This window comes from Megalops cyprinoides, chromosome 2 (assembly GCF_013368585.1).
Source record: "Megalops cyprinoides isolate fMegCyp1 chromosome 2, fMegCyp1.pri, whole genome shotgun sequence".
In the NCBI taxonomy this organism is placed as follows: Eukaryota; Metazoa; Chordata; class Actinopteri; order Elopiformes; family Megalopidae; genus Megalops; species Megalops cyprinoides.
In genome coordinates this window covers 19,181,374-19,204,676 of record NC_050584.1, presented here as the reverse complement: position 1 = coordinate 19,204,676, position 23,303 = coordinate 19,181,374, and the positions used below count along the sequence as shown (strand labels likewise).

The 23,303-nt window shown below is 39.2% G+C and overlaps 2 protein-coding genes across 3 annotated transcripts; one reads left to right on the top strand and one right to left on the bottom strand.

The window, feature by feature from the left end:
• The first annotated feature begins 895 nt into the window (after positions 1-895).
• LOC118770469 (regulator of G-protein signaling 20) lies at positions 896-12,588 on the top strand. The gene is made up of 5 exons (XM_036518158.1): positions 896-945; positions 9,282-9,430; positions 11,117-11,206; positions 11,806-12,040; positions 12,400-12,588. Exons 2-5 carry the CDS (start codon positions 9,285-9,287, stop codon positions 12,586-12,588), a joined length of 660 nt encoding a protein of 219 aa, XP_036374051.1. The 5' UTR covers positions 896-945; positions 9,282-9,284.
• A 3,867-nt stretch (positions 12,589-16,455) lies between these two features.
• LOC118772879 (transcription elongation factor A protein 1-like) lies at positions 16,456-22,967 on the bottom strand. Of its 2 annotated transcripts, none has more exons than XM_036521525.1 (10): positions 22,750-22,967; positions 21,721-21,783; positions 21,509-21,614; positions 19,522-19,624; positions 18,997-19,145; positions 18,664-18,720; positions 17,946-18,100; positions 17,714-17,860; positions 17,073-17,144; positions 16,456-16,771 (listed from the first exon to the last, which is right to left on the bottom strand). In XM_036521525.1, the coding sequence occupies exons 1-10, from the start codon at positions 22,822-22,824 to the stop codon at positions 16,763-16,765; spliced, it is 936 nt and encodes a 311-aa protein (XP_036377418.1). In that variant the 5' UTR covers positions 22,825-22,967; the 3' UTR covers positions 16,456-16,762. The 2 variants fall into 2 exon arrangements, with proteins under 2 accessions (XP_036377418.1, XP_036377419.1); XM_036521526.1 differs by having other exon boundaries at positions 18,997-19,142.
• Positions 22,968-23,303: the final 336 nt, after the last annotated feature.

Here is a 23,303-nt window from a genome sequence, read left to right as displayed (position 1 = left end):
CGTTCTGTTCTTAAACATTGCATTTTTACAAACAATGCTTGTTAAAACAGGCTCCTTTCCAAACGTGCATAGTGAGGTAATGCACTATAATAATAATAGTAATAATAATAATAATAATAATAATACGTTAAACGCACATATGAAAAATGTATGCATGTGATCATAACTACTATCACTTCGACTTGCTAAAGAAAATCCATCTAAATAAACAAATAAGTGTTAATTGCAATGATATCAAAGCACTTTTCACCATCAAACCTCACAAATGGCTGAGCCCTTCCAACAATCACGGGTAAGCAACCGAAAACCAGATTCGAAGAAATTACGTGAATGCCATGTTTGTTTCGGCCCTGTATGCTCGCAGTGCACTTCATCTTGTGTTGGTTACTCGTATCAGATTGAGTGTGACGTTATTTAAGACGACGGAGGAAAAATGTCACTTGAATTGGTTGGACATTTAGGAACAATACTAAACAATAGAACAGACCAGTCCTGTTGAGGACCGTGCATTTAAATGAACCCTTTGAGACTGTGAAATGAAAATCACAAACAATATGCTTTTCGATGGATTATGCACCAAACACCCCCTAGAAAACAGGTCATGACCCCTGGAATTTGCCAATATGTCTTTCCTAACATACCCTTATTGTCGACGTAGTTTACATAACAGCCATACATTAGCTGTTACATCGGCTGCTACCACATGCGATCCCTGTGAATACACAATGCACAAGTCCTATGACACTATACCTTCCACCACACCATTGCCAGTACTACAACCACCACTACTACCCTTACTAGCACTACTACTAGTGCTATTCTTACTAGTGCGGGAGGCAGGAACGCATGCGCATGGATACTAAGCAGCCGGTTTCTGAAAACCCTGGAGCCAACGGATGTTATCAAGGCAAAGATTTACGTCCATCTGGCATACATGGTGAAATTGTAAGTACCCCGGGATGTGTCCGCAGACAAGTGTACTTATACAGTATTATGTAGAATTAAATGAATGATAATAGCTTTAACCATAGGCCTATATTATAAGTGTGACTGAGTAAAATGCAAATGATATATGTCTCTTCATTCGTTTGCCGTGGACGATGGAGCTGTATCGTAGCTAGGTCCTCTTCGCGGTTTACTTTCTAATGATCGGATGGTAATGCTATGCGTGTAACGGCTTTGTTTCATGTTAAGAACGGGTGTTTGCATATACTAACTGCATAATATCTATCAATATATATCTCTTATTTTCTTTTACTGTCGGTTATGTGCCGACAGTATCGGTAAGATTTCGTTCTTTTGGTTATTTTAGGCTCGGGAATGGGCTAAATCGTTCTGCAACAAATCTGCTTTTCCAGATAGAAATATACATGCGCTATTTATTGAACAGGGTTTAGGCGTACAGTCAGTAATTTAGACGATTTCTCGTTTGGTTTTAATATGTACAAATTTCCAAGATAAACTGCCGGTTAGGAAGACACCGGTTCGCGTAGGCTGTACAGCCTGTGATGCGATACATTGATGCTGGCGTTTTCATTCATGAGCAACGCCTTACTGCCACTGTAATCCCCACAGCCAAATACAATAGCTACTGTAACTGTCTTTTAGCTGGCCAGCCGGTATAGGCAAGTTTGTCATCATCTGCCGAGAAACAACAATCACATTTTTTATCTGAATATTCTCTTTGCCCGTCTTAAACAATGATATGACTTATTAGTTCATTTTCCGATATAAGGAATAGAAAATATTTAATCAAAAACAGTGATTTGATGCGTCTGTTATTATATAACGTTGGGCCTGTTAGACTTTCAAACAGGGCAGTTGATTTAGAGGAAAAGACACTGAATAAGACCTAATCTTGTTTTGATACCAGGGCAGGTTACAAACGTTGTACTTCATTATTAAACTTTACTTAAGCCAATTTTGTAGCCTGTGGAAGTTTGGAGGAGATGATTACAGAAAGGAACAGTTAGGCCTTAACTTTAAAACATGAATTTCAGGCAATTGTTTTGCAGCCTGAGATAATGAAATATTGTATGTAGGTAAGGGGAAAATGTACTAATGGCTTGAATGTTATGTTTAAGTTAAAGCCATCCCCTTTTTTCTTTTATGGAATTATCACTGAAAACCTGCGTTAATAATACAGTTATTTGCAAATTCTGTTGCATACATTGATTACCAATGGACCACCATGTAATGTCTTTTCCTAAGTGCATTGCATAAGGTTAAAATGTGTACCTCCCGACAAAGCCATTATGACATGATTATTTTATTAGTTTCTACTTCGAGCTTTCCTTCCCTTCTCTCTTGGCCCCCTCTTCCTTCTCTCTATTTCTCCCTCACTCACACAGACATTTTCAGTGTGTGGAAAAATCACCTTTCTTTGATAAGCTGACATTCACATCGGTATTAAAGGGCCTCAGAGATAACTGTGTTATCAGTTCGAAGTGCCTGTCCTAGAATTCACCAACCTCTCAGCACCAGTTCATTAATCTCCTCTTTAGCAGCGCATTTGTCAGACCCCTCCTGTCAAAAAGGATGTAAGATCATTGACTTGTGCTGGATAATTCCTTGGTGCACAGAGCTCCAAGAACTACTTACTTACATGTCTGCTGATCAAAGGCCAAATAAGTACCTTTCTGCCCGCCAGCTTTTTTGAGGGGCTTTGATAAACCAAAAGCTAGATGTATTTAAGCAGAAATGTGAAATAATTTTGCTTTACTATAGTTATCTTATTGCAAAAAAAGTACTGTACAATATTTTGCATACATTTCATGACTATATGAACTAAATGTAGTAAATGGCAAATTTACAAAATTTGTTAAATCAATAGATCTACATAATGTTAATTCCAAATGTAGAAAATTTTGGCAAATTAGATACATACTGACACAGATACAGTTTCTAATTTATTGTACAATATGTTTAGATAACAAATTAGCTGACACTGAATAAATTCATTTCAAGTTAATATTTTAGTGTTTTTATTTGTTGTAAATAACAGAAATCAGTATGTATAGTATATAATCAGTGCTATATTTTCCTTATTGATTCATGCATTTGATAAAGTAAGCTGTTATGATCAAAATGACTTCTGATCAAAATAAGCACGTGGAAGCTAATCCAACATGTTTTTTCATTATGTACCATTGTATTGCACATTGGAGAGGGATTGACAGCTTTATTCATGCAAGATGACATACATGAAAACAAAACCATATCCTAGAGGAACAAATCCTGAAGTGCATAGCAAAAGAGGTAGAGTCTGGGCTAAGCTAGTTTGTGTAAATTTGTCCCGTCCCATAAAATGTATGTGCAAAGAAATGTGGGCATGTCACTGTGATACATTTGTTTCTGTGGGTGAACCAATATATAACCCATAATTCAGCTGTATTTGGTGTCATGTAATATTGTATTTCCCCTGCTAGTTTTCCTATAAATCCTCTTCTTTTAACACCTACACAGCAGTGGCAATGTCATACGAGAAACCTCAGTACTTGATGGAGATGGAGCCACAGATATTGTGTATCATACAATCGTAAGTGCAGTAGATGGTACATCAAGTAAAGATGGCACATTTTAATCAATTTTCGGTCTGTGACTTCATCTGATTTGAATGTAGAATTTCCTCTTGGGAAATCATTTTCTATTTCTTTTGATTTTAAGCAATGACTGCACATTAACCCTGTTATTCTAAGCCATATGCAGGCAGTTGAATTTTCCATCTTGATTATCCCCACAGCATGCAGCTGGGAACTCAGTAAAGGCTTATGGGGAACACTGGTCATGAGTACAAAAGGAAGCGTTTGTGTGGTAAAAATGGACAAAACTGGGAAAGTAAGCAGAGGAGCAACATGTAGCAAAAGAGAACCAGAATGTCTGTTAGCTTTTGGAGATGGATAAAGGGGTGGATAGTGGGCAGCTATACAAAAGGATGGTGTGATTCAGCATACAGCTTCAGACAAGTGGTTGTAAAAAGAGGTTCTGAACCATGCAGAAGACAAGTAGCTAAAGAAATTAAGTTTTAAGTACACGACAAAGGGGGATAAATGCAAATGGTCGGTGTGGAAATTTTGAGACACTTACAAATCATACTACTTTGTCATCTCTGGAATTAGTATATGTTGCGGTAACAGGAAATGGTTTATGATGATTATAATTCAACTTCAAACCAGGATGCCCATAGCCTTTGTTTAAACTTTTGAGTTGTGTTGCTTGTAGTGGTGTAACGGACCGTGATCTGTACAGATTACCCCCCCCCCCCGGTTCGGCACGCCTGTGAACCGCGAATTAATTGCAAAGTTCAACCATAATAGTGTGAAATACAGTTTTACTGCTGCTGTTACTTTTTAAAGTAATAATTCCCTAAAATTTGAACATTTGTATGAAGATCTTTGTGTCTAACTGTGCCAGCTAGCTAGCTAAATGATTACCTAGTTACAACTGACATTAACCTGCTAGCTAGATAATACCGCTACCTGTCGAGCTATCACTAGCTAACTTGATGAAAAAACTAGCATCCAGCTTCATCTGTTCAAATTAGTTGAAACTAACCTTAGCTAGCTAGCTGGCAGTTAAGTCCAACGATCAAGTGTAAAATGTATATATGTATATATATATATATATATGTACGCTATAATAAATTGGGAGCGATTTCGGACACAGCCGAAGAACAGCAGAATGTTGCACTTTAATTTAACAATTGAGTATTGAATATTTTAAAATATTATTTAAACATTGGACATCTTGAATGTTGTTTTCATTTAAGACCATGGGCAAAAGTTTCTTGCTTTAAGTGTTCTTTAAGTTCTGTAAGTAATAAATGGAAAACAAAGTTATATTTGTCTCCCTCAAAAACCAAAACCATGATATTTGTCTCCCTCAAAAACCATGATCCGATCTGAACCGTGAGTTTTGTTTTGATGCGTTGCACCCCTAGTTACTTGTGAGTAACCTTCCACCAGGATGCCCCAACATTTGTTTACCCTTTGAGTTGTGCTACATGTGAGTTACCAGGTGGTGGGTTGCATGGCTAATTAGTCTCCAAGGATTATACCATGGTCACCATTTTCTTTCTTTATTTTTCATCCTTAAAGCAGTTATTTTCCAAGAAATTCACTGGGGAATGAACGTTTAGTTAATGAAAAATAATGGATGTACAAATTAGCCGGGAAGTTGTATTGTGTAATCCCTGGTTTTATTGACTAAACAGGAATTACCATGACTGTTGCTGTGTTATCTAAATTTAACTAACTTTATTCTTTTGGATTGGATGTGAGCTATTTTAAATAATCTTATTTCGCCTGCAACAAGTAAATTTTTAATGTTTCAATGAACAGACTAATAATCTAAGCGCATGTATGGAGGGCTAAACTGGTTCAATTAAAGTAGTGATAAATTGCATCAGTCCTGTAATTTGCTGGGTGGAAAAGAAACCTGTTGTATTGCAGCCCTCCAGGACCAGAGTGGTAAATCCTTGACATGGTGATACGGCTTTAGCAATGATTTGAATTTATGGATTGTATTAGAGGCTTTGCTTGAGGAACTCCATAGCCGAGCTGCCTGATAGCATTTTGAAAGATCTATTTATCTATCGTTTTTAAATGCATTGGGGACAGATAAATGGTCCCTGTCTTTGGAATAGATAAAACATGTCAGGGTACAGAGGTTTGGGGTGGAGGACTGAAAAACTTGGAAAGGTGGATGTTTTAAATAATCCTGAAGACTACAGTAACACTGTGAATAGGACTAGGCTATTTAGTGACCAGTGATAATCCAAGTAGGAGTATAACAGTCCACTGAAGTAGTCTATCCATTCTTATCCAAAGCAGTCGAGCAAAGAGTTTTAGGCAGTGTCTTTGCAGATGGCAACATATATTGCTCACCATTATTTTCTGGATTCTCTGTATGATCATGATTGTCTACAGATTACACGTCTTTAAATATATAGACCCACATTGTAAATCAAAATGGCACAATGTGAACAGTTAGACTATGAGATTAAAAGGTGGGTGAAAGGCACAGAGAGGGGCATAAATAAAGTTCGGTATTGTTAGCAAAAAGTAATTGAGTCCCGCTTGTCTTGCAGGATTACATGAATCTGTGTGTTTATTAAACAGTACAGGGCTTACTACTGAACCCTGTGGCAGTCCAGTTGTAAATGATCCTTAATGTACCATTTAGGGAAATTAAAAATTATCTATTTGAGAGATAAGAGAAAGTGAGACCATTGCCAGATGAGCCCATTTTATTTTATTTATTTTTTTTTTAATTATTTTTATTTTAATCAGTATTATGAAACTGATGTAGGGTTTACCAACCATAGCATTTTGAGGGGTCACATGGCAGCAAGCACTGATAACTATTAAGATGGCTGTGTCTTTGTTGTGACTAGAGCAGAACCGAGAGTGAATTGGAGCAGATTTTTGAAACTAACATGTATATGTACATATAAATGAGCAGCAAAACTCTTGAACCCTCCGAGTGAGATTACATAACAATTAACCCATTTGAATTACATTGAAACATCCTGCTTTTTCATGTTTGTTTCTGCAAATTTTGTTGTAATGTCATAAGGTCAATATATAAGGTTTGCCGACTGTGCATTTCCTGGACTACTGTGGGAAACCTGCTGGTGTTTGCGAGCATCCAGCCATGCCCAAACATGCAAACAATCACTTCAAACATCCAATAAATTCAACACCTGTTCGTTTCAGAAATTAATTTTAGGGGCACCTGTTCACACATAAAGGAGTAGGTAATGACATTACTGTTACCAGAGTTATAAATAAATTACCCATATAAATATTTTCCATTAAGATTATTAAGCATCCTGAAAATGCCTTCCCACATGCTTGCACACTGTCAGAATTTCTACATACAGTGTCCTCCAAAAGTATGTTAACGGTAGAATGGAATGTGTAATTTTTGCCATTAACTTAAGGTGTTTGCATTTGAAATGTAAAGATGAATGTGAAATAATAGTAGAAACTATCAACTTTTATTTAATAGTTTTCACATGCACATACATTTTACCATTTTAGAGAAATGGCTGTTTTTGTGTTGGTTGTCCCCATTTTGCAAAAGTAAGTTAACAAATGACTGACAGGTGTAACTCATTGCTCACATGTTTCTTTTTTGCTTGGATTGTTCACACATAAAAGGGCAGTGGGTGTCTAGCCTTGATTTAGATCTTTTCATCTGTGGAGATTGTATTTGGAGCAAGAAGACATACACCAGCATGAAAACCAGAGAACTGACTATGGCAGAAAAACAGCTATTAAGTCATTAAGAACCATAGCACAGGAAATCAAGTACAGCAACTGGGAAAGTTCTGAAAAAAAAGAAACCATTGGTGGATTTCAAAATAAACACAGAGCAGATCACCCACGGAAAACAACTGCAGCTGATGATAGAAAAATCCTGGTAGCTGTGAAGAAAAATCCTACAACAACGATCAGTGACATCACCACCAGTCTACAGAGTGCAGGTGTGAAAGTATCACAATCCACTGTTCACAGAAGACTTTATCAGCAGAATTATAGAGGGTATACTGCAGGATGCAAACCTCTTATCAGCAGCAAGAATCGAAAGGCTAGATTAGAATTCGCCAAAAAATACAGAGATGAGCCAGAAGAGTTCTGGTTGTATGGACAGAGAGAGACCAAAATACACCTTCACCAAAGTGATGGAAAGCCAAAAGTGTGGAGAAAGATAGGAACTGCCCATGATCCAAACCATTCCACCTCATCTGTGAAATATGGAGGAGGTAATGTCATGGCCTTGGCATGTATGGCTGCTTCTGGACCTGGCTCACTCGTCTTTATTGATGATGTAACAGATGATGGCAGCAGCAGGATGAATTCAGAAGTGTACAGACAGATTTTGTCTGGTTATGTACAAAGCAATTCCTCCAATCTCGTTGGCCGGCGCTTCATCCTGCAACAAGACAATGACCCCAAACACACTGCCTGTGCAACTAAAACCTTTATCAATGACAAAATGTGGAAAGTTTTAGACTGGCCAGGTCAGTCACCAGATCTAAATCCAACTGAGCATGCATTTTACTTGCTGAAGGGGAGATTGAAGACGGAGAGCCCCCGTAACAAACATCAGCTGAAAGCAGCTGCAGTGAAGGCCTGGAAAAGCATTTCCAAAGAAGATACCACACGTTTGGTAATGTCAGTGGGTCGTAGACTTGATGCAGTCATTGCATCAAAGGGCTATGCAACCAAATATTAGACCTTATCACTTTGATTTGTTTTGAAATTTATCTGTTAACTTAACTTTTGCACATCTGAAAAAGGGGACTCAACATTAAAATGGCTCTTTCTATAGAATGATAAAAACATATGTGCATGTAAATAGCGTGAAATAAAAGCTAAAAGCTAGTCTTTATTTTGCTCTCATAGTCATTTTTCGATCTCAAATGCAAACGCCTAAAGTAGCAAAAATATCACAATCTGTATATATCAAATTTTGGAAGGCACTGTACAAGTCCTTTCCAGCTCATTTTGATTTAATCAAGGACTTTTAAATGGTGACAGTCCTATATCTTATACCTGGTGACTCACGTTTTTTTTTTTTCCCTTATATGCTTTATATTTCCAGATGTTATTGCCAGCTGAACAGTCAGATATCACTGTCACTCGGTGGCATGACTCTCTTACCTGTTTTAATTCCTCTCTACTTTGTTAAATCATGCATTTGCACTTTTTCTTAATTTGGCTAAGTGCTATTTTGTACACTCCAGCAGTATGCTGTGCTTTCATAATGGACTAGATATTACAATGTGGAATCAAAGGGCTGGAAGCTGTACTGAAACTATACTAAGGATGATGCAAAGAATCCACTCCACTCCAATCCACTTGGATGAGCTGGTAATCTGTGGACTTCAGATGAACGACTACAAAACAGTTAAATGCATTTTTGCCAACACAACACAGCTTTATACAGCTAATTGTCCCTTTAAAGTGTTTCATTTGTGCTGCTGTGCTCTGACAGACTCACAGTGCAGATTCTTTTGTGTTCTATTTCAACATTATTTAGCTCACATGTGCAGCTCCTGTACTAAAAATATTACCTCCATTTGCTATCGCTATGTGATCAAATCTTATTTGTTGGCCATTTAAAGTGTGCGGAAAATACATTTTGGAAAGTTGCTATTATCCACAGGAACGTTGTCTCCAATGGTGTGTACGCAGCATAGGTTTGCATGTGATCTGTGTCCTGTGTGCATGTGGGTGTCTCACTGAGCCCGGGTGCTGCATTCCCTCCCACAGCCCATGGGATCGGAGCGGATGGAGATGCGCAAGCGACAGATGTCGGTGCAGCAGGAGACGACGAGCGCCGCCCGGACGCCGCACAACCTGGGGAACCGGGGCTCCAACGCCTGCTGCTTCTGCTGGTGCTGCTGCTGCAGCTGTTCCTGGTAGGTGTCACACGTGCCATTTTGCGGGATCTGGGGCTACAGACAGACTCTTGCGGGGGGGTCTGCACCCTACTCTGTGCTCCCATAGCGAACACTGGGCTCCCCAGGAAGAAAATGGATAAATACCTGCCCACGTGCCTGTGATTGAATATTCTGGGGAAGCTCAAGCTGAATGTTAGAGTCAGATCTGCTGACCTGCAGAAAAAAATCACATGATTTACATGACTGCAGATAAGGTATAGGGGTGTCCTAAATGAAATACTGGCAGTTTTTTTTTAATTCATTCTTTTTGCCATTGTGAAATTAAGTCATTGACCTTTGAACTGAAAGTCATTGAAAGTGTGACATAGTGATTGTATATACATTGTGCACCACTGTTGACTCTCCAGCAAGGTTAAGAGAGGGAAGAATTCAAAGTTATAAGGAGAATTTAAGGAATGAATAAGATGAACCACATCAGCAGTAGCACAATTTGGCTGTGCTGGGAAATAGGCTTGTGTTACAGTGAAAGGCAGTGTTTTATCTATTACACTACAAGGGGATAAAACCAAGTCCTCAGATAGGTGCTATTGCAATGTGAGATGTGACAAATCACCACAAAATAGAACCCAGACCCTCAATTACAAAATGTAATTGTTGCCTAAGGTTTTGAATGTGAGCGTTGGGATTTGGTTCAGTGTTTCCACATCTAGCCTTCATTGTTCCCCCGAATACTAGTTTCCTGTTTTTCTGCACGTGTGTGGAATGCAAATATGCCCAGATTACAAATGTCCTGTGTCCTAACTCTCTTTGTGTTTAGAACATAAACAAATGACCATAGGTGGGAATTACATGTTTGTTACTGCAGGCGATTAGATTCACAGATTCTGGCACTAAGTGCCTGGCTGAGTTTGTCGAAATAAATATGATAATTCTGTCCCTTGGCAGTGTTGCTCCAGTTAAGAATACAGCCTTGTTTTTTTAGCTCAATTAAGGGCTGCTAATGTTTCATAGCTACAGACGCGGCTACAAACCGGTCTGAAGTCCCACCAGGTTTTAATTACATTACAGCCAAGTGACTTCTACACCTGGTGGAAACCTGTGGCACTTAATTATGGCACAGCGGGGCCCAGAGGACTGGAGGATGCTAGTGTTTACATCAAGCTCCCCCAATGGAATATACGCACCAGGCTTTCTTTGCTTGTCAGGATGGCTGTTCGTTAGGGATTCAGAGAATAACACATCTTAAATTGGTTATCTGTCACTGAAATAAACTGAAACACAGTAACAACCAAGCTCATGACATCCTTTATGGGCAGATTATGGGACAGCACCATATGTGTATTATAGAGGAATTTGGTTGCAATTCAGCATAAAACAGTGTGTTAACCAAAGTACATATGGCTGTATTTTAGTTCTGGATAGACATACCAGGTGCAGTTTTACAGGGTTTTGCCTTTCCCTAATGAAATATGTATGGTGTGTGTTGATGTGTGGGTATGACGCAAGCACTTCCACTGAGGGAATGCAGTTTTCATGTAGTGTGCAATTTAAATGGATGGTAAACATCAGCTCACTCAGAAATGGTTACATATTCTTACTGTGCATGCTGAAAAGGGTCAGATACTTGAAGAACCAAATAAAGTTTCGGGGTTTTATTGGGTGCATTTTCTTCCTGGATCAAATGATTTGCCTTCTGGCCTGCAGTCTCACTGTTAGGAATGAAGAGGGGGAGGAGAGCACACGGAGACCCTCCTACGACATCAAGATAGAGGGGACCACAAACTGTGAAGAGAGGTTAGTCACAAGCCTGCCACTTCCCCTGAATGTAGCAATGGACCATTTGTACTGCCAATCAAACAGGTGATAAAAGCACTTTTAATTGGTATAAACCTCTGAATAGATGGAGCGTACAGAAGATCATGTGTGATAGAAAGCGCTGAAGCCTTCAGTGTGTTAGTCTACAGTGAAACTCAAGTTATCATTAGCAATCATGTTAATATTTTTATTGAACACAACATGTACATGTACCATGATAATATTCTACATAGAACAAATAACAATATAGATGGTACTGTATTGCGTTATACTTGCGTGTTGAACCAAGTACACACCTGTGATCTCAGTAGTGTGCTTGGCACTGACACATATTCAAATATGGTTAGCAGGGTCCCATTTGTACACCTTTTCATCACAATTTATTAGATAGACTTTTCACTCATGCTTTGTAAGTTGCACTGGGTAAAAGTGGCTGCTAAATGACTGAAATGTAAGTTTAAGTGTGTGAGTTAGAGTTGTGTGTGTCGCCTCCAGATGATACCTAAGATTTTCCAAATACTGGGGAATGGGTACATGTAGCTTCAAGACTTGCAGGTGTTTTCTCTGGTGTCCTGCAGCCTGAAGCCCACTGTGGAGGAGGTTCGCTCCTGGGGACAATCCTTTGACAAACTGATGACCAGCGTGGCTGGAAGGAATGCCTTCCGCGAGTTTCTGCGAACAGAGTTTAGCGAAGAAAACATGCTCTTTTGGCTAGCCTGTGAAGACCTTAAAAAGGAAACGAACAAAAGTGTTATAGAGGAAAAAGTTAGGGTAGTATATGAAGACTACATCTCAATCCTTTCACCTAAAGAGGTAAGTGTGCCTGAACTGAATATTGCAGAAATATTCAACCAAAATATATTCAATCATACATACAATGCTTTGCTGGTGTGTGGAGTGAAAAGTGCTGTCCATAAACTGCATAGAAATAAAGCAATAGTCGAGAGTCTTGATATTTTTCTGTTGAAATAAAACATAGATAAAGGTTTTGAGCTGAATTACTGTAGGGAAATACTGCGACTACCTTTGAACATTTGTGATGCATACAACTGAACACTCGAACAGCGCTGTTACCTCAGATATATCGCTGAGAGAGTATGACAGCATAACTGCTGTTTTTCTTTCTCATCTTGTAATTCTTTGCCTTTCCCCCATTCCTTCTTTTTCTCCAGGTGAGTTTAGACTCCCGGGTTCGAGAAGTGATCAACAGGAACATGCTGGAACCGACCTCCCACACCTTTGATGACGCACAGCTCCAGATCTACACGTTAATGCAAAGAGACTCGTACCCCCGCTACATGAACTCCGCAGCTTACTTGGGTCTGCTTCAGGCCTTTCCCGAGCAATCCGCAGAACCGTAGGTTCTGTCCTTCTGATCATTACTACTGTTCCTGTTTGTTTGTAACTTATTTAGAATAGAATAATGGGAGAGGGCCTTCCTGCTCCTCACAGGGATTTTACAGCTATAGTGATCTACACCTGAGGGACACTCAGGCATATCTAGCTCTGGACTTAAATGTCTCAAGTTTGCTGAGGGCTCAGTGCCACAAGTAGATATCTCTCACTTCAGATCAACAGAGCAAGACACTCCAAAGTATATGAGTTTTTATTTTTTATATTTTTATTGTCTGTCACTATAATTTTATATTGATGTTTTGGGGGAAAAAGAGCATGTTATGGGCTATATTTGTGAAAGATGAATTTGTAGTATATTTCTGGTAAGTTATTTTCTTGACTTTTTGTTTCTGTTTTAGTTTTACAAAGTACAGAAAAGGGAATTTTGGCAGATGTACCTGCCTGTTTCTATAAATTGCATATGAGAATCTAAGCTTGCCAAGGTAACATGTCTATTCTACAATGAAATAATGTGTTTGAAGTCATCTGATTGGGTTATATTCCTTTTTTTCCACATATCTATACCCATTTCTGCATATATTTTAACAGACTTAAGGTAGCCACCAAAAATTATTTGGAAACCCTTTCAAGAATTTTAGAATGGAGTAAATTATGGTAACTGAAAAACACTACTGTTTTAATACTTGACCTCACTATAACAAGAGATTCAGGACTGTCTTCCTGATAGCTGGGCAATTGTGCTCCCTTTTCCATTCTTAATTCCAGGTATATCAATATTGTTGTCACTTTACTATTTGTAACTGCATGCCTGTAACAAAGCTAAGTACAACAAAATATGCTGTACTACGTATAGTCCATGTAAACGCAATTACATTTATTGAAATGGCAATGGCATATCTTGGATATATGCTGTATTTTGACATATCCCTTTTTCATATTTTAACATACATGCATTACATTGTCCTAAGCCTCTGTTCACTTTACAACTTTATAAGTAAATACAGAAATGTTTGAGTGATAAGTATAAGCTCAATTAATGATCACTGTGACCACATGAAGTAGAGTAATTTTAAGGCCATATTCAAAAAGATTTTTTTGGCATTACACAATTTTAATGTAATTGCACAACAGATATGCCTGCTGAAGGTGAGACATTAATATTTATTTCTATGAAAGAATTTTATGGACATTTGTGTAAAAACAGGCCCTAAATTTGTTCATTCAGTGATGATGGAGACATAATCAAAGATCACTTATTGATAGTGATATCAAAGAACCTGCTCCATTTCCATGGTTTCTTAATTTTGATATATTGGGATTTGTGAAATTGGTGTTGTTGCGCTTTTTGCATTACTCTTTCTTTTTTTGTTGTTGCCTGAATTTCATGTCATGTTCTCAAAGACAAGAGCTACATTTGGGGAAGTGCCTTGACATTCAGTCTGTGACATTTATAACCAAGTTCTATCCTTATTTCAACCTTTTTGCCACATGAAAACGAACTATGGTGTCTTTGCCAATTTTGGTAGTTAAAGGTGGTGCTGTCATTTGTCTTAAAGTATACGTACTTGATATGTGCAATTCGAGCAGATGGAAAAATCAAGTAGATCAACCTCAAATAATCTAAGCCTGTGGTTTGGAGTTATACTGCCTATAAATGTTTTTCTTTGGTTATTGTTGTAAATTTTATTTTAAAATCAGAGTTTACAAAGAGATACATTTTTAATTAATAACTTGTGTATGTTTATAGTATTTGGTTTATATTTTACCACTGAATTGACAATGTGGGCATTGCAATTCTTTTAAAATATAATAAAGCACAATTTTATCCAGCGTTCAGTAGTCCTGTATCTGTTTTCTCAGAATACAAACACTGAGTAGAGACCACCAATGCAATTACAAACACAGAGCAGACAATGGTCTCACAATGATCTAATGACTAACAGTAAGTTTTAAAAGTCATTTACTCTTTTTTAGTTATCAAAACAAGAAACCGAATTCACTTCGATCACTTCTATCCATCTGATTGTAACGAAATTTCAAGAACAGACACAAAATGATGAGAGGTTCAGACACTGAATACAGTGAATACGGTATGTGGCCAGGCAGCGTTGTTGCTCAGTGTACGAGTCCAACTGGACAGAAAAAGCAATCTGTTGCTCAGCAGGACTTCCCAGCATTGACTGCAAGTCGATCGCTTAGCGGGTTTTGGAGCAGTGTACTCATAAGTGCTACCGAACCTCCAGGGAAACACATGCGCAACAATCAACTCTTTACAATAACTTGGGACACAAGAAGCACAGGAACGGGTTGGGTGGCTTGCTGCCACATGCTTCCCCGCCGCTCCTTAAAAGAGCAGGACTGTGATTTTGCATTATTGTTTTATTCAAGTGATAAGGTCCTGAGATACATGGAGCAGTTAGGTGATGACACATTTGTTGACACATGTCATTTGATGCTTGCAATAACCAAATTATATTCTAAACAGGCCTTTTTCCCAGAATAAAGCTGAACTACAGGAAAGCCAGACAAAAATCAATTAAACTGAATCAAAGCCGATCGTTGCCTAAAATTGAACAGTACCAATTAGGAGTATATTAGAGATACCAAATAAACACGGCTTCAACAAAGCAACACTGGGAACAGAAGCTGCAGAACTTGGTGCCGCTCAGTCCCTGCCGGCAGCATTTGTGACCAAAGGTAATGAGAAGACAGCCTCTTATTCAGCGCTGAAGTGGTTGCACCTGGGAAGATTATAAAGGAGAGATGCTGCATTCACCATGCCATTGTTAGCTTCTAGGCTACATTAATAATGCATAAGATTAAAATTCACAGCCCTCAGACCATCTCATTTAGACTGGCCACCCTGAGGTAAACAGCCAAAATAAATGTGACTTGTCGTTTCACACCAAAAATTAGAGGTTTGACAAAAAATGAGTAAATATTTCTTGAAGTGATACATGTAAATCCCCACAAAGAATGCTCCCATGTGCAGAAAATACAGCTGGAAAAATAATCAGCTTGTTAATATTTTCAGTTAACATTCAAAAATACTTCCTATATTTATGTGGAAAAAAAGAAAACACTCAAGACTTTCTTGGACAATGTTCCCAACTCCACATTAGGTACTAAATGCATTGGACACTGAAATGGAGCATTTCATTAAAATATCAACAATATTACTTTATTGTAATTCCAGTCAGAGGAACATCTGTTTGACAAAAAAGGCCACAACAGAATGTCATCTAATAAGAAAATTATTGTCACTTACTGGCTAAATCCATGTGATTCTATTTAATCATGTGCTGTAATCAATTTTATATTTGTGTAATTAAGTATGTCAGACAAGATCATTTTGTTTTGACTCAGCTAAAATGAGAAAAATGAATGAAATGGCTTTTTCAGGCCATTTTGGTGCTACTTATTCTGACAAACACCAGGAGAAAGGACACGCACAGTTCATGTGTGAAATAATGAAATTTCTCAAGGTTTTACAAATATATTTCAACAGGCCGCAAGCTATAGTCTATCTAATGATAACACTAGTTCTGATGAATTTCAACAGGAAAAGTGATGTTCTTGAAAATAAGCCTCAACCCTTGCCAGAGTAAATCTTTAACAGGCAGCAGTACATGAACACCATGCTTGGCATGGAAACAAGTCATACAACAGACTAGTACTAATTTTGCACGTTAGAAAGGGATAACCTCTGCAAGCCTTGAGGACATTCCTGTGTTCCCCAAAAGGATGAACTGCTGTAAACATAAGTGTTTTTAACTTCTAAAAATAAACAATTCACTTCACTTTGATTCTTTTTTTACTGTGAGCAAATTTAACAAAGACGGCAATTAATTTTTTAAGGATACAATGGCGCAAAACGGTACTTATTGATCAAAGTTTAATGTCAAACTACATATAAAAAAATGACAGTAAAAGAAAAACACATTAACATTAATCGTAGTTTGACAGCTGTACCTAATGTATACTTAAAATACAGGAAATGCGTCTATGAACAAGATGGTTTCAATAAAAACAGTGGTGGTTTCTTTTGTGGCTGTCCACTCTGCAAGTTTCACTAAATGTGAACTTTCAAACGGTTTCTGTTTACAAAGACAGGTACAAAGTGAAGTCCTGTGGTCCGGCAGTCTTGCTGCATCTCTTTCGTGGGCTCTCGTCTTCCGACTAGCAAAACTACAAGAGAGAGAACCAAATCAGCAATGTTGCACACTGGCACACGTTATAGTGCTTTCGTCAAATGCTGAACAGTATAAAACATTATTGTTATTTCATATCAGTGAACAGATCACAAGTGTGGATATTACGTATGACCATAGCAACATTACAGAAAACATAACAGAAAAGTAGGGTTATTACAACTGAAAAAATGAAGCAATCTCAGTTTATAACATTTAGGTAATGTTGACTGTAAAGGAATCAAAACCATTTAAACATTATTGCAAATTCTCCCATTAGACTACATGACATGCCTTACCTTCCACCTGTTGCCACATTCATTACAGAGGACAAATGTGGTCATTGGTTCATCAGCACTCCGGGTCTGAACCTGTGGGAAGCGAGCGGAAAGCCAAAGTTAATGCTAACACTCAATTCTAATCAACTCTATTACACTAAGCAAAACAATAAACGCAGTGTTTCCCACAGAAATGAGCTTAGTCTTGTACAGGGCATAGAGGAGGGGCTCTAGGGAGTTCTGTTCACAATAACACCTGATGTCCGATATCAGCACTGCCCACACTTAACTCACTTAACTTAAACTTAACCAGTAAGATCCATTGATATATCATCTTAAGTGAAAACAACTTTTTGCCCATAATCGAAGTTTGTATGTGTTACATAAGGCACAACAACATAACAATAACAATGTATGGGACAAAGTGGCATGTTATTTTAAAGGGGTGCAAAAAAACTGCAAAAACAACAGTTCTGCACTAGTTGGCACTAGTCTCAATATGTGAACTTGAATATCTTACTTCTCAATAATACGATGTAATGTTTAACTGAATAATATCATGTTTTTTCCTTTATTAGTCACTACACTATTGTCTCATTTCTGCAATAAATGACAAATTCAGGACCCAGTGAGGGCATTACTGTCCTATGACTTGCCCATACCTGGGTGTACGTGCAGTTCTTCTTTTTGCATTTGCCACAAGTGAACAGGTCGGTCTCAGTGCCGCCCGTTCGGGCCATCTGGTGCTCTCGGATGGCCTCTTTGGTCAGGTTTTTGCGCATCTCCTTCAGCTCGTCACTGGCCATTTCCTGCGACCGGGAAGGCAGAGGTGATCAGATCCCCTCAGTGGGCCATGCATGCCAACCCTGTCCAATGGGCAGCTTGGACACTCACCTCCGCGGTCATCCGGGCCATCCTATCGGGAGGCACGTTGCCACACAGCACGTTCCTCCGCAGGCTGGGGTTCTTGATATCCTTCAGGTTGGCGATTCGGCTCCGAACTCGGTTTTTGTATTTCATATCAGTGTTTTTAAACTCCTGGAAAATGCGTGCTAAATTATTAAGGAGCATGTTGACATTGATAGCTTCATCCTGAATATTCTTGTGCGGAGAGTTGGGTGGTTATTGAACTACTGTAGTTATACAAATTTTCAGTTTTTCATGGATGGGGACCCTGAAAAGCAGGTCAAGGTCCCCATGTGTGAACTCATCCAAGAACTTCATGAGATGCATGTATGGCATACGTATCATCACTACAGCTGTATCAACTCATGCGTTACTGACAAGAGGTACCAGCCACAGACATACAAATGGACTGACATGATGGCGACAATACACCTTGGCTGAAACAGACGGGCTTAAAAATGAAAGAGCTCTAAACATGAGTGATCTGACACGGACACATATTATCACATATTTTTGATGTTATGCAGAAAAACCCCAAATCCGCTCATGAGCTGCTGATCTGCTGAAATCTATGACAAACTCTGGAAGGCTAGAATGCAGCTTTGCTAACAAAGGGCTACCTGTAAGCTAACATGACATGAGAAGACTGCCAGTGAATGCCATGGAAGTCATCTCTCAAAACACCACTTCAGTTCAAAAAGGATATATTCCTCAATTTGAGCTCCAAGCTCATCGCAGTCAGCACCAATGGCAATGTAGTCATCTGAAAGGAAAAAAAGTAATGACTAACAGCATAAAGTCTACCAAAATGGAAGAGTGAAAAATGCCGTGAGCCACTGTAATTTGACCAACTCAGCATGCACAGACTAGTTACAACATAACCATCTACTGCCAAAGAGACTGGCTTCTTCAAAACAGGAACAAACAGGTCTTTCCCCAAATAAAACGATAATGAAACTGGCTCCTCTGAATACTCAGACAACCCTGCTTTCTTGTGTTTGCAAAAGGACGGGGGCGTGGCGGTGGTGATGGAACTTACTCCCTGCTTGCAAGGCACTGGACAGCATCTCCCTGCATTTGTTCCTGACAGAATCGGACGTGTTCGGTGCTCGTGGGAAGGTGGTGATCAGCGTGTTGGGCGTGATGTCGCTGGTTTCGCTTTTGCTGCTTGAGTTGCTGCTGGAGCTGCTGCAGAGAACACGTTCTGAGTCACTCACTGGATGACGAGGCTCTAGGTCTGCGAGAAGGCCGTTCCCCTGGCAGAATGTTGGATTGGCCTTACGGGATATTTATACAAATCATCCACCTAAGGACCGGCGGCTTTAAATGTTCTTGATGCTTCCGATTAAAAAACGTCTTCCACATGGGAAATTTTAAATACCTCCTTTTTCCAGAAAACTGAAAATAAATTTCAGCATACAGTCAGAACAAGTGAAATAGTAGCTTTAATGTGAACTACAAATATTCTTTTGGCCCCAGAGAACAGCCTTTGTGTTATGCATACAGTTTGGCTTGCCACATTAATTGTAAGATCAAGTTCAGTTTAGCAAGCCGACAGCCCTACCTCTCCTCTCTTGGCTCAGGACTGTTCTGTGAAGAGGAGACAGTTGGAGTTGTAGGTTCCTTTTTCTTCTCCTCTGATGACTTGTCGCCACCCCCTGGCTCATCTGTCAACGGACCAATGAAATAAGAGGAAAAACGTCCACACCCAAGTGGAATAAGCATGTATGATTACATGCTATCAAAGTCTCCTGCCCTTAAGTATGTACAGTTGTGTGCACAACAGGGTTGCCTGGTAAAATTTATAAAAAAACGATAAATTAAAAACTTGCCGGTCGAAATGTCCAGTAATAATGCTCATAAAAAACATAGCTATAACAAAGGCTATACCTAAACAGTGTTTTGACAGCAAAACAGCCTATTAACAACCGACTGAATCAGCAACCGCACCTCTCATTGACGCCAAGTGCGCACGACGAGATGTAGTGGCAGTGATGATGGCGCTCCACGGTTATGGGGGTTTCACTTTTGCAACAGCTTGAAAAGTGCTTATTTATGAGTTCAGTGAGCTGTACCCCAACTGGGCTACACTGGCTAAAATTGGCTGTGTTCTGCCCGTATCAAGCGTGCCACCAGAGAGGGGCTTCTCTCTGCAGAATCGAATTACAGACATTAGAATGAAACCATGTCATAGAAATGTAAACATTTTTTCTTTTTGTTTTAAAAAAAGCTATATTTTAATCTTCAATGTTACAGTTGTTTTGCTCAATCGTTACTGTTCATTAAATAGTCAAACTGATTTGAGATCGTTGTCATTCGTTTGTAACATAGACTGTTATTGAAACGTGACCAGTAGGTTTCAAATTTGTCCAGTAAAATAAATTCTTTCCAGACAACGGACTGGCAAGAAAAAATCCTAGCGGAAACCCTGGTGCACAAATATATCCACATTTGTATACATAAATATATACATGCATGCAAACACATATACTGGCTAAAAATGTGTTATATTTGTGTCAGTTTGCAATGTCAATGTATCCCGAGGCGTGAGAGTAGTAACACAAAGACACTGAACACAAACCATGAAGATACTTATTAAGATCTTATTCCCCCCATATGTCTTCATTATATTACATTACACTCTTATCCAGAGTGACTTACATCAGTTACAGGTTTTTTTTTACAATGTTATCCATTTATATAGCTGGATATTTACTAAGGCAATTGTGGGTTAAGTACATTGCCCAAAGATACAGCGGCAGTGTCCCAGCGGGGAATCAAACCGGCAACCTTTCGTTTACGAGTCCTGCTCCTTAACCACTATGCTACACTGTCACCCCTCGCCGTTGACCCATCAGCTGCCCTCTGCTGGGCTGATGGGTCAACGGCTGCTCACTACCTGACAGTTACGCTGAGAACAGGAAGGTGCACCGCATCTTCGAGGAAAAAGTGTGGTGCACGGTGGTCCAGTTTAATAACTGGACACATGAGATGTTCAGTCTCTCAACAGTTAAGATCCACACAACTGAGTTCAAGCTCTGACATTAAATTCTGTTAGCTATGTTAACTAGTTATGTGCACCTCGTGGATGGGGTTCATCTACACTGCATCAAGTAAAACTTACAGGAATTGCTACTTGGACATATCTTTAGGGGAGCTAGCGGCAATACATACAGTATAGAACAAAAGCAGCTAAGTTCTCTTAAGTCATCAATATGTCATGGGGAAAACAGGACTATCTGGCAGGCAACACTCAGGGAACAGTGCCAAATGCAAAGCTAATTAATATGATTAGACGAAAATGAATAAAAACGCAAACATAAACATCATCACAAAAACTCTAGGAAATCAAAACAATAAGGATATCATTTAAATCTACACGACCTGCCTAATACTGCAAGACGAGAAATGACGTTATGATAGCAAGCCACCTTCAGCCAAAAGTAAATATTTTGATCAAGCACAAATGCATGTATGTTGTCATTGCTTGTATACAACTGAAAATGCCACTTTATCGCTTTAAAAGAAAATAAAAACCTGAATTCGCTTACCTAGAAGCTTCTTCCACGATTTGATGAGTGACTTGGCTAGTGATGTAACCTCGTCATCCGTGCTCTGCTTGCGAATGGCATTCACAGACATCCCTATTCTGGTAGACTAATGTTGGAAAAGACAATACAGAGTCATTTTAATACATTTTCTTTAAAAAAATAATAGTGAAATGCACATGCGCCGCGCATTGCTTGCAAACGACCTACGTTACCTGTAGCAATTCCAGAGTCATGGGAATGTTCTTCAGTTCTTTCAGCAGGTCCAAGGCGCCAGCCTGCAATTACAGATACAGAGCCGCTATGTCAGCCTAATTAGCCAGCTGGTTAAGGTGACACACCAGGGGGCAAGTTTTTCAACAGTCACATGCAACTTCAATTAGCATAAAAAAACGTATGTTACTGTATGATCATGTCGTACGAAACATAATCGTTCTTTCTCGCGTCAGCTTCACAATCATAAGGAACAAATAACTAGTTATCGATAACAAACATTAGCTAGTTAGCTAATTGTCAACTGAAGTCGCTAACGTTATCAAAGACTTCTATAATTCGTTATATCTTGTGAAATCATGCAAGCTAGCTAAGCAGCTGGCTACTAACTAGGTCTAATTTGATGTTTTACAGTGTGTAGCACAGTTATCTAAGCAGTTACATTTAACCATATTGTCAATTTTAACAAACCACACGTCGATGTTAGTTAACCGGTTAGCAAGCTAAAAGGCACCTCTGAAGTGCGCCGCGCTCGGCGACACAAAATGTTATGTCGGCTTCACTCGAGCTGTACACACGAGGATCGCTGAGGCCCTCATTACCTTCAATTTTACCTATTGGCGAGCTATCAGCAATACGATTGCACGTTACCAGCTAGACCATGTTGACAATGGCTGAACAAAGCACCTAAGGTCATTAACTTACTGCTAACAAAACACCCATAACTGTTTGGCTACATAGCTAGTTAGCAAGATAGCTATATACTGCCCAGCAACAAGCCACCGTCGGGGTCGGTGTCCTGTCGCGTCTGTCGCTGTGATGCAAGTTCAAACGGATCATTAGCTACGCTTACCAGAGCATGTAGTCTAGCTCATAAGTAACTACTATTTTTGATTTTTTAAAGATAACCATGAGAACAATTCGGATCTTGTTTCAAGATCAGTATGTTGCCAACCCATCTCCATTCGATGAATGGGGACCGGGAGCGGCGCTCCAACATGCAAACACAGCCACCTCAAACTGCTTCTCACCCCATTCTTTTTCTGCGCCATCTTATCCATTTTCTTTGCGATCCTTATAATGTCTTCTTCCTCTTTCTTTCCCATGTTTTCTTTTATGTTATACTATATCCAAACCAAAATATATAAATAAGGGTTCAATCTAAAGCCACCTCCGTGGGAACGCACAACACATCGGCGGGCTGAGCAAGCGCAACCACAAACAAAGCAGGCCAAACTAATCACCAAGAGGAAGGAACACCGATCTACCTTACTGAGTACAGCAGGGATGACACGCGTTTTCCTGTGAACCGCACTGAAGCCACGCTGAGGCTCACTGCACACGCGCATTCCAGCAATTTCGACACCCTGTGGTGGTGTACATTTTTGAATTTATTGTTTTGCATTCAACGAATAATGAAATGCATAATGTTTAAAGTAAGAAATTATTTGCAGTGAATGCTGGAACGGTCAGAAAACTCATATAATTCTCTATAAATATGCCGTGGGTACACTTCATAAGATGGCGACGTGTGCCATCAGCATAAGTCGTTAGCCATCCCTCGATCACGCAAGTAAATGGCGAT

What these genes read in the sequence shown, in the direction of transcription:
- LOC118770469 (XM_036518158.1), top strand. Translation starts at nt 9,285, where the DNA reads ATGGGATCGGAGCGGATGGAGATGCGCAAGCGACAGATGTCGGTGCAG. An exon ending in ACCACAAACTGTGAAGAGAG is followed by an intron (nt 11,207 to 11,805) that starts GTTAGTCACAAG and finishes GGTGTCCTGCAG; the next exon opens with CCTGAAGCCCACTGTGGAGG. An exon ending in CAATCCTTTCACCTAAAGAG is followed by an intron (nt 12,041 to 12,399) that starts GTAAGTGTGCCT and finishes CTTTTTCTCCAG; the next exon opens with GTGAGTTTAGACTCCCGGGT.
- LOC118772879 (XM_036521525.1), bottom strand. Translation starts at nt 22,824, where the DNA reads ATGGGAAAGAAAGAGGAAGAAGACATTATAAGGATCGCAAAGAAAATG. An exon ending in TGACTCTGGAATTGCTACAG is followed by an intron (nt 21,615 to 21,720) that starts GTAACGTAGGTC and finishes TTCCAACATTAG; the next exon opens with TCTACCAGAATAGGGATGTC. An exon ending in CAGTGCCTTGCAAGCAGGGA is followed by an intron (nt 18,721 to 18,996) that starts GTAAGTTCCATC and finishes TTTTCCTTTCAG; the next exon opens with ATGACTACATTGCCATTGGT.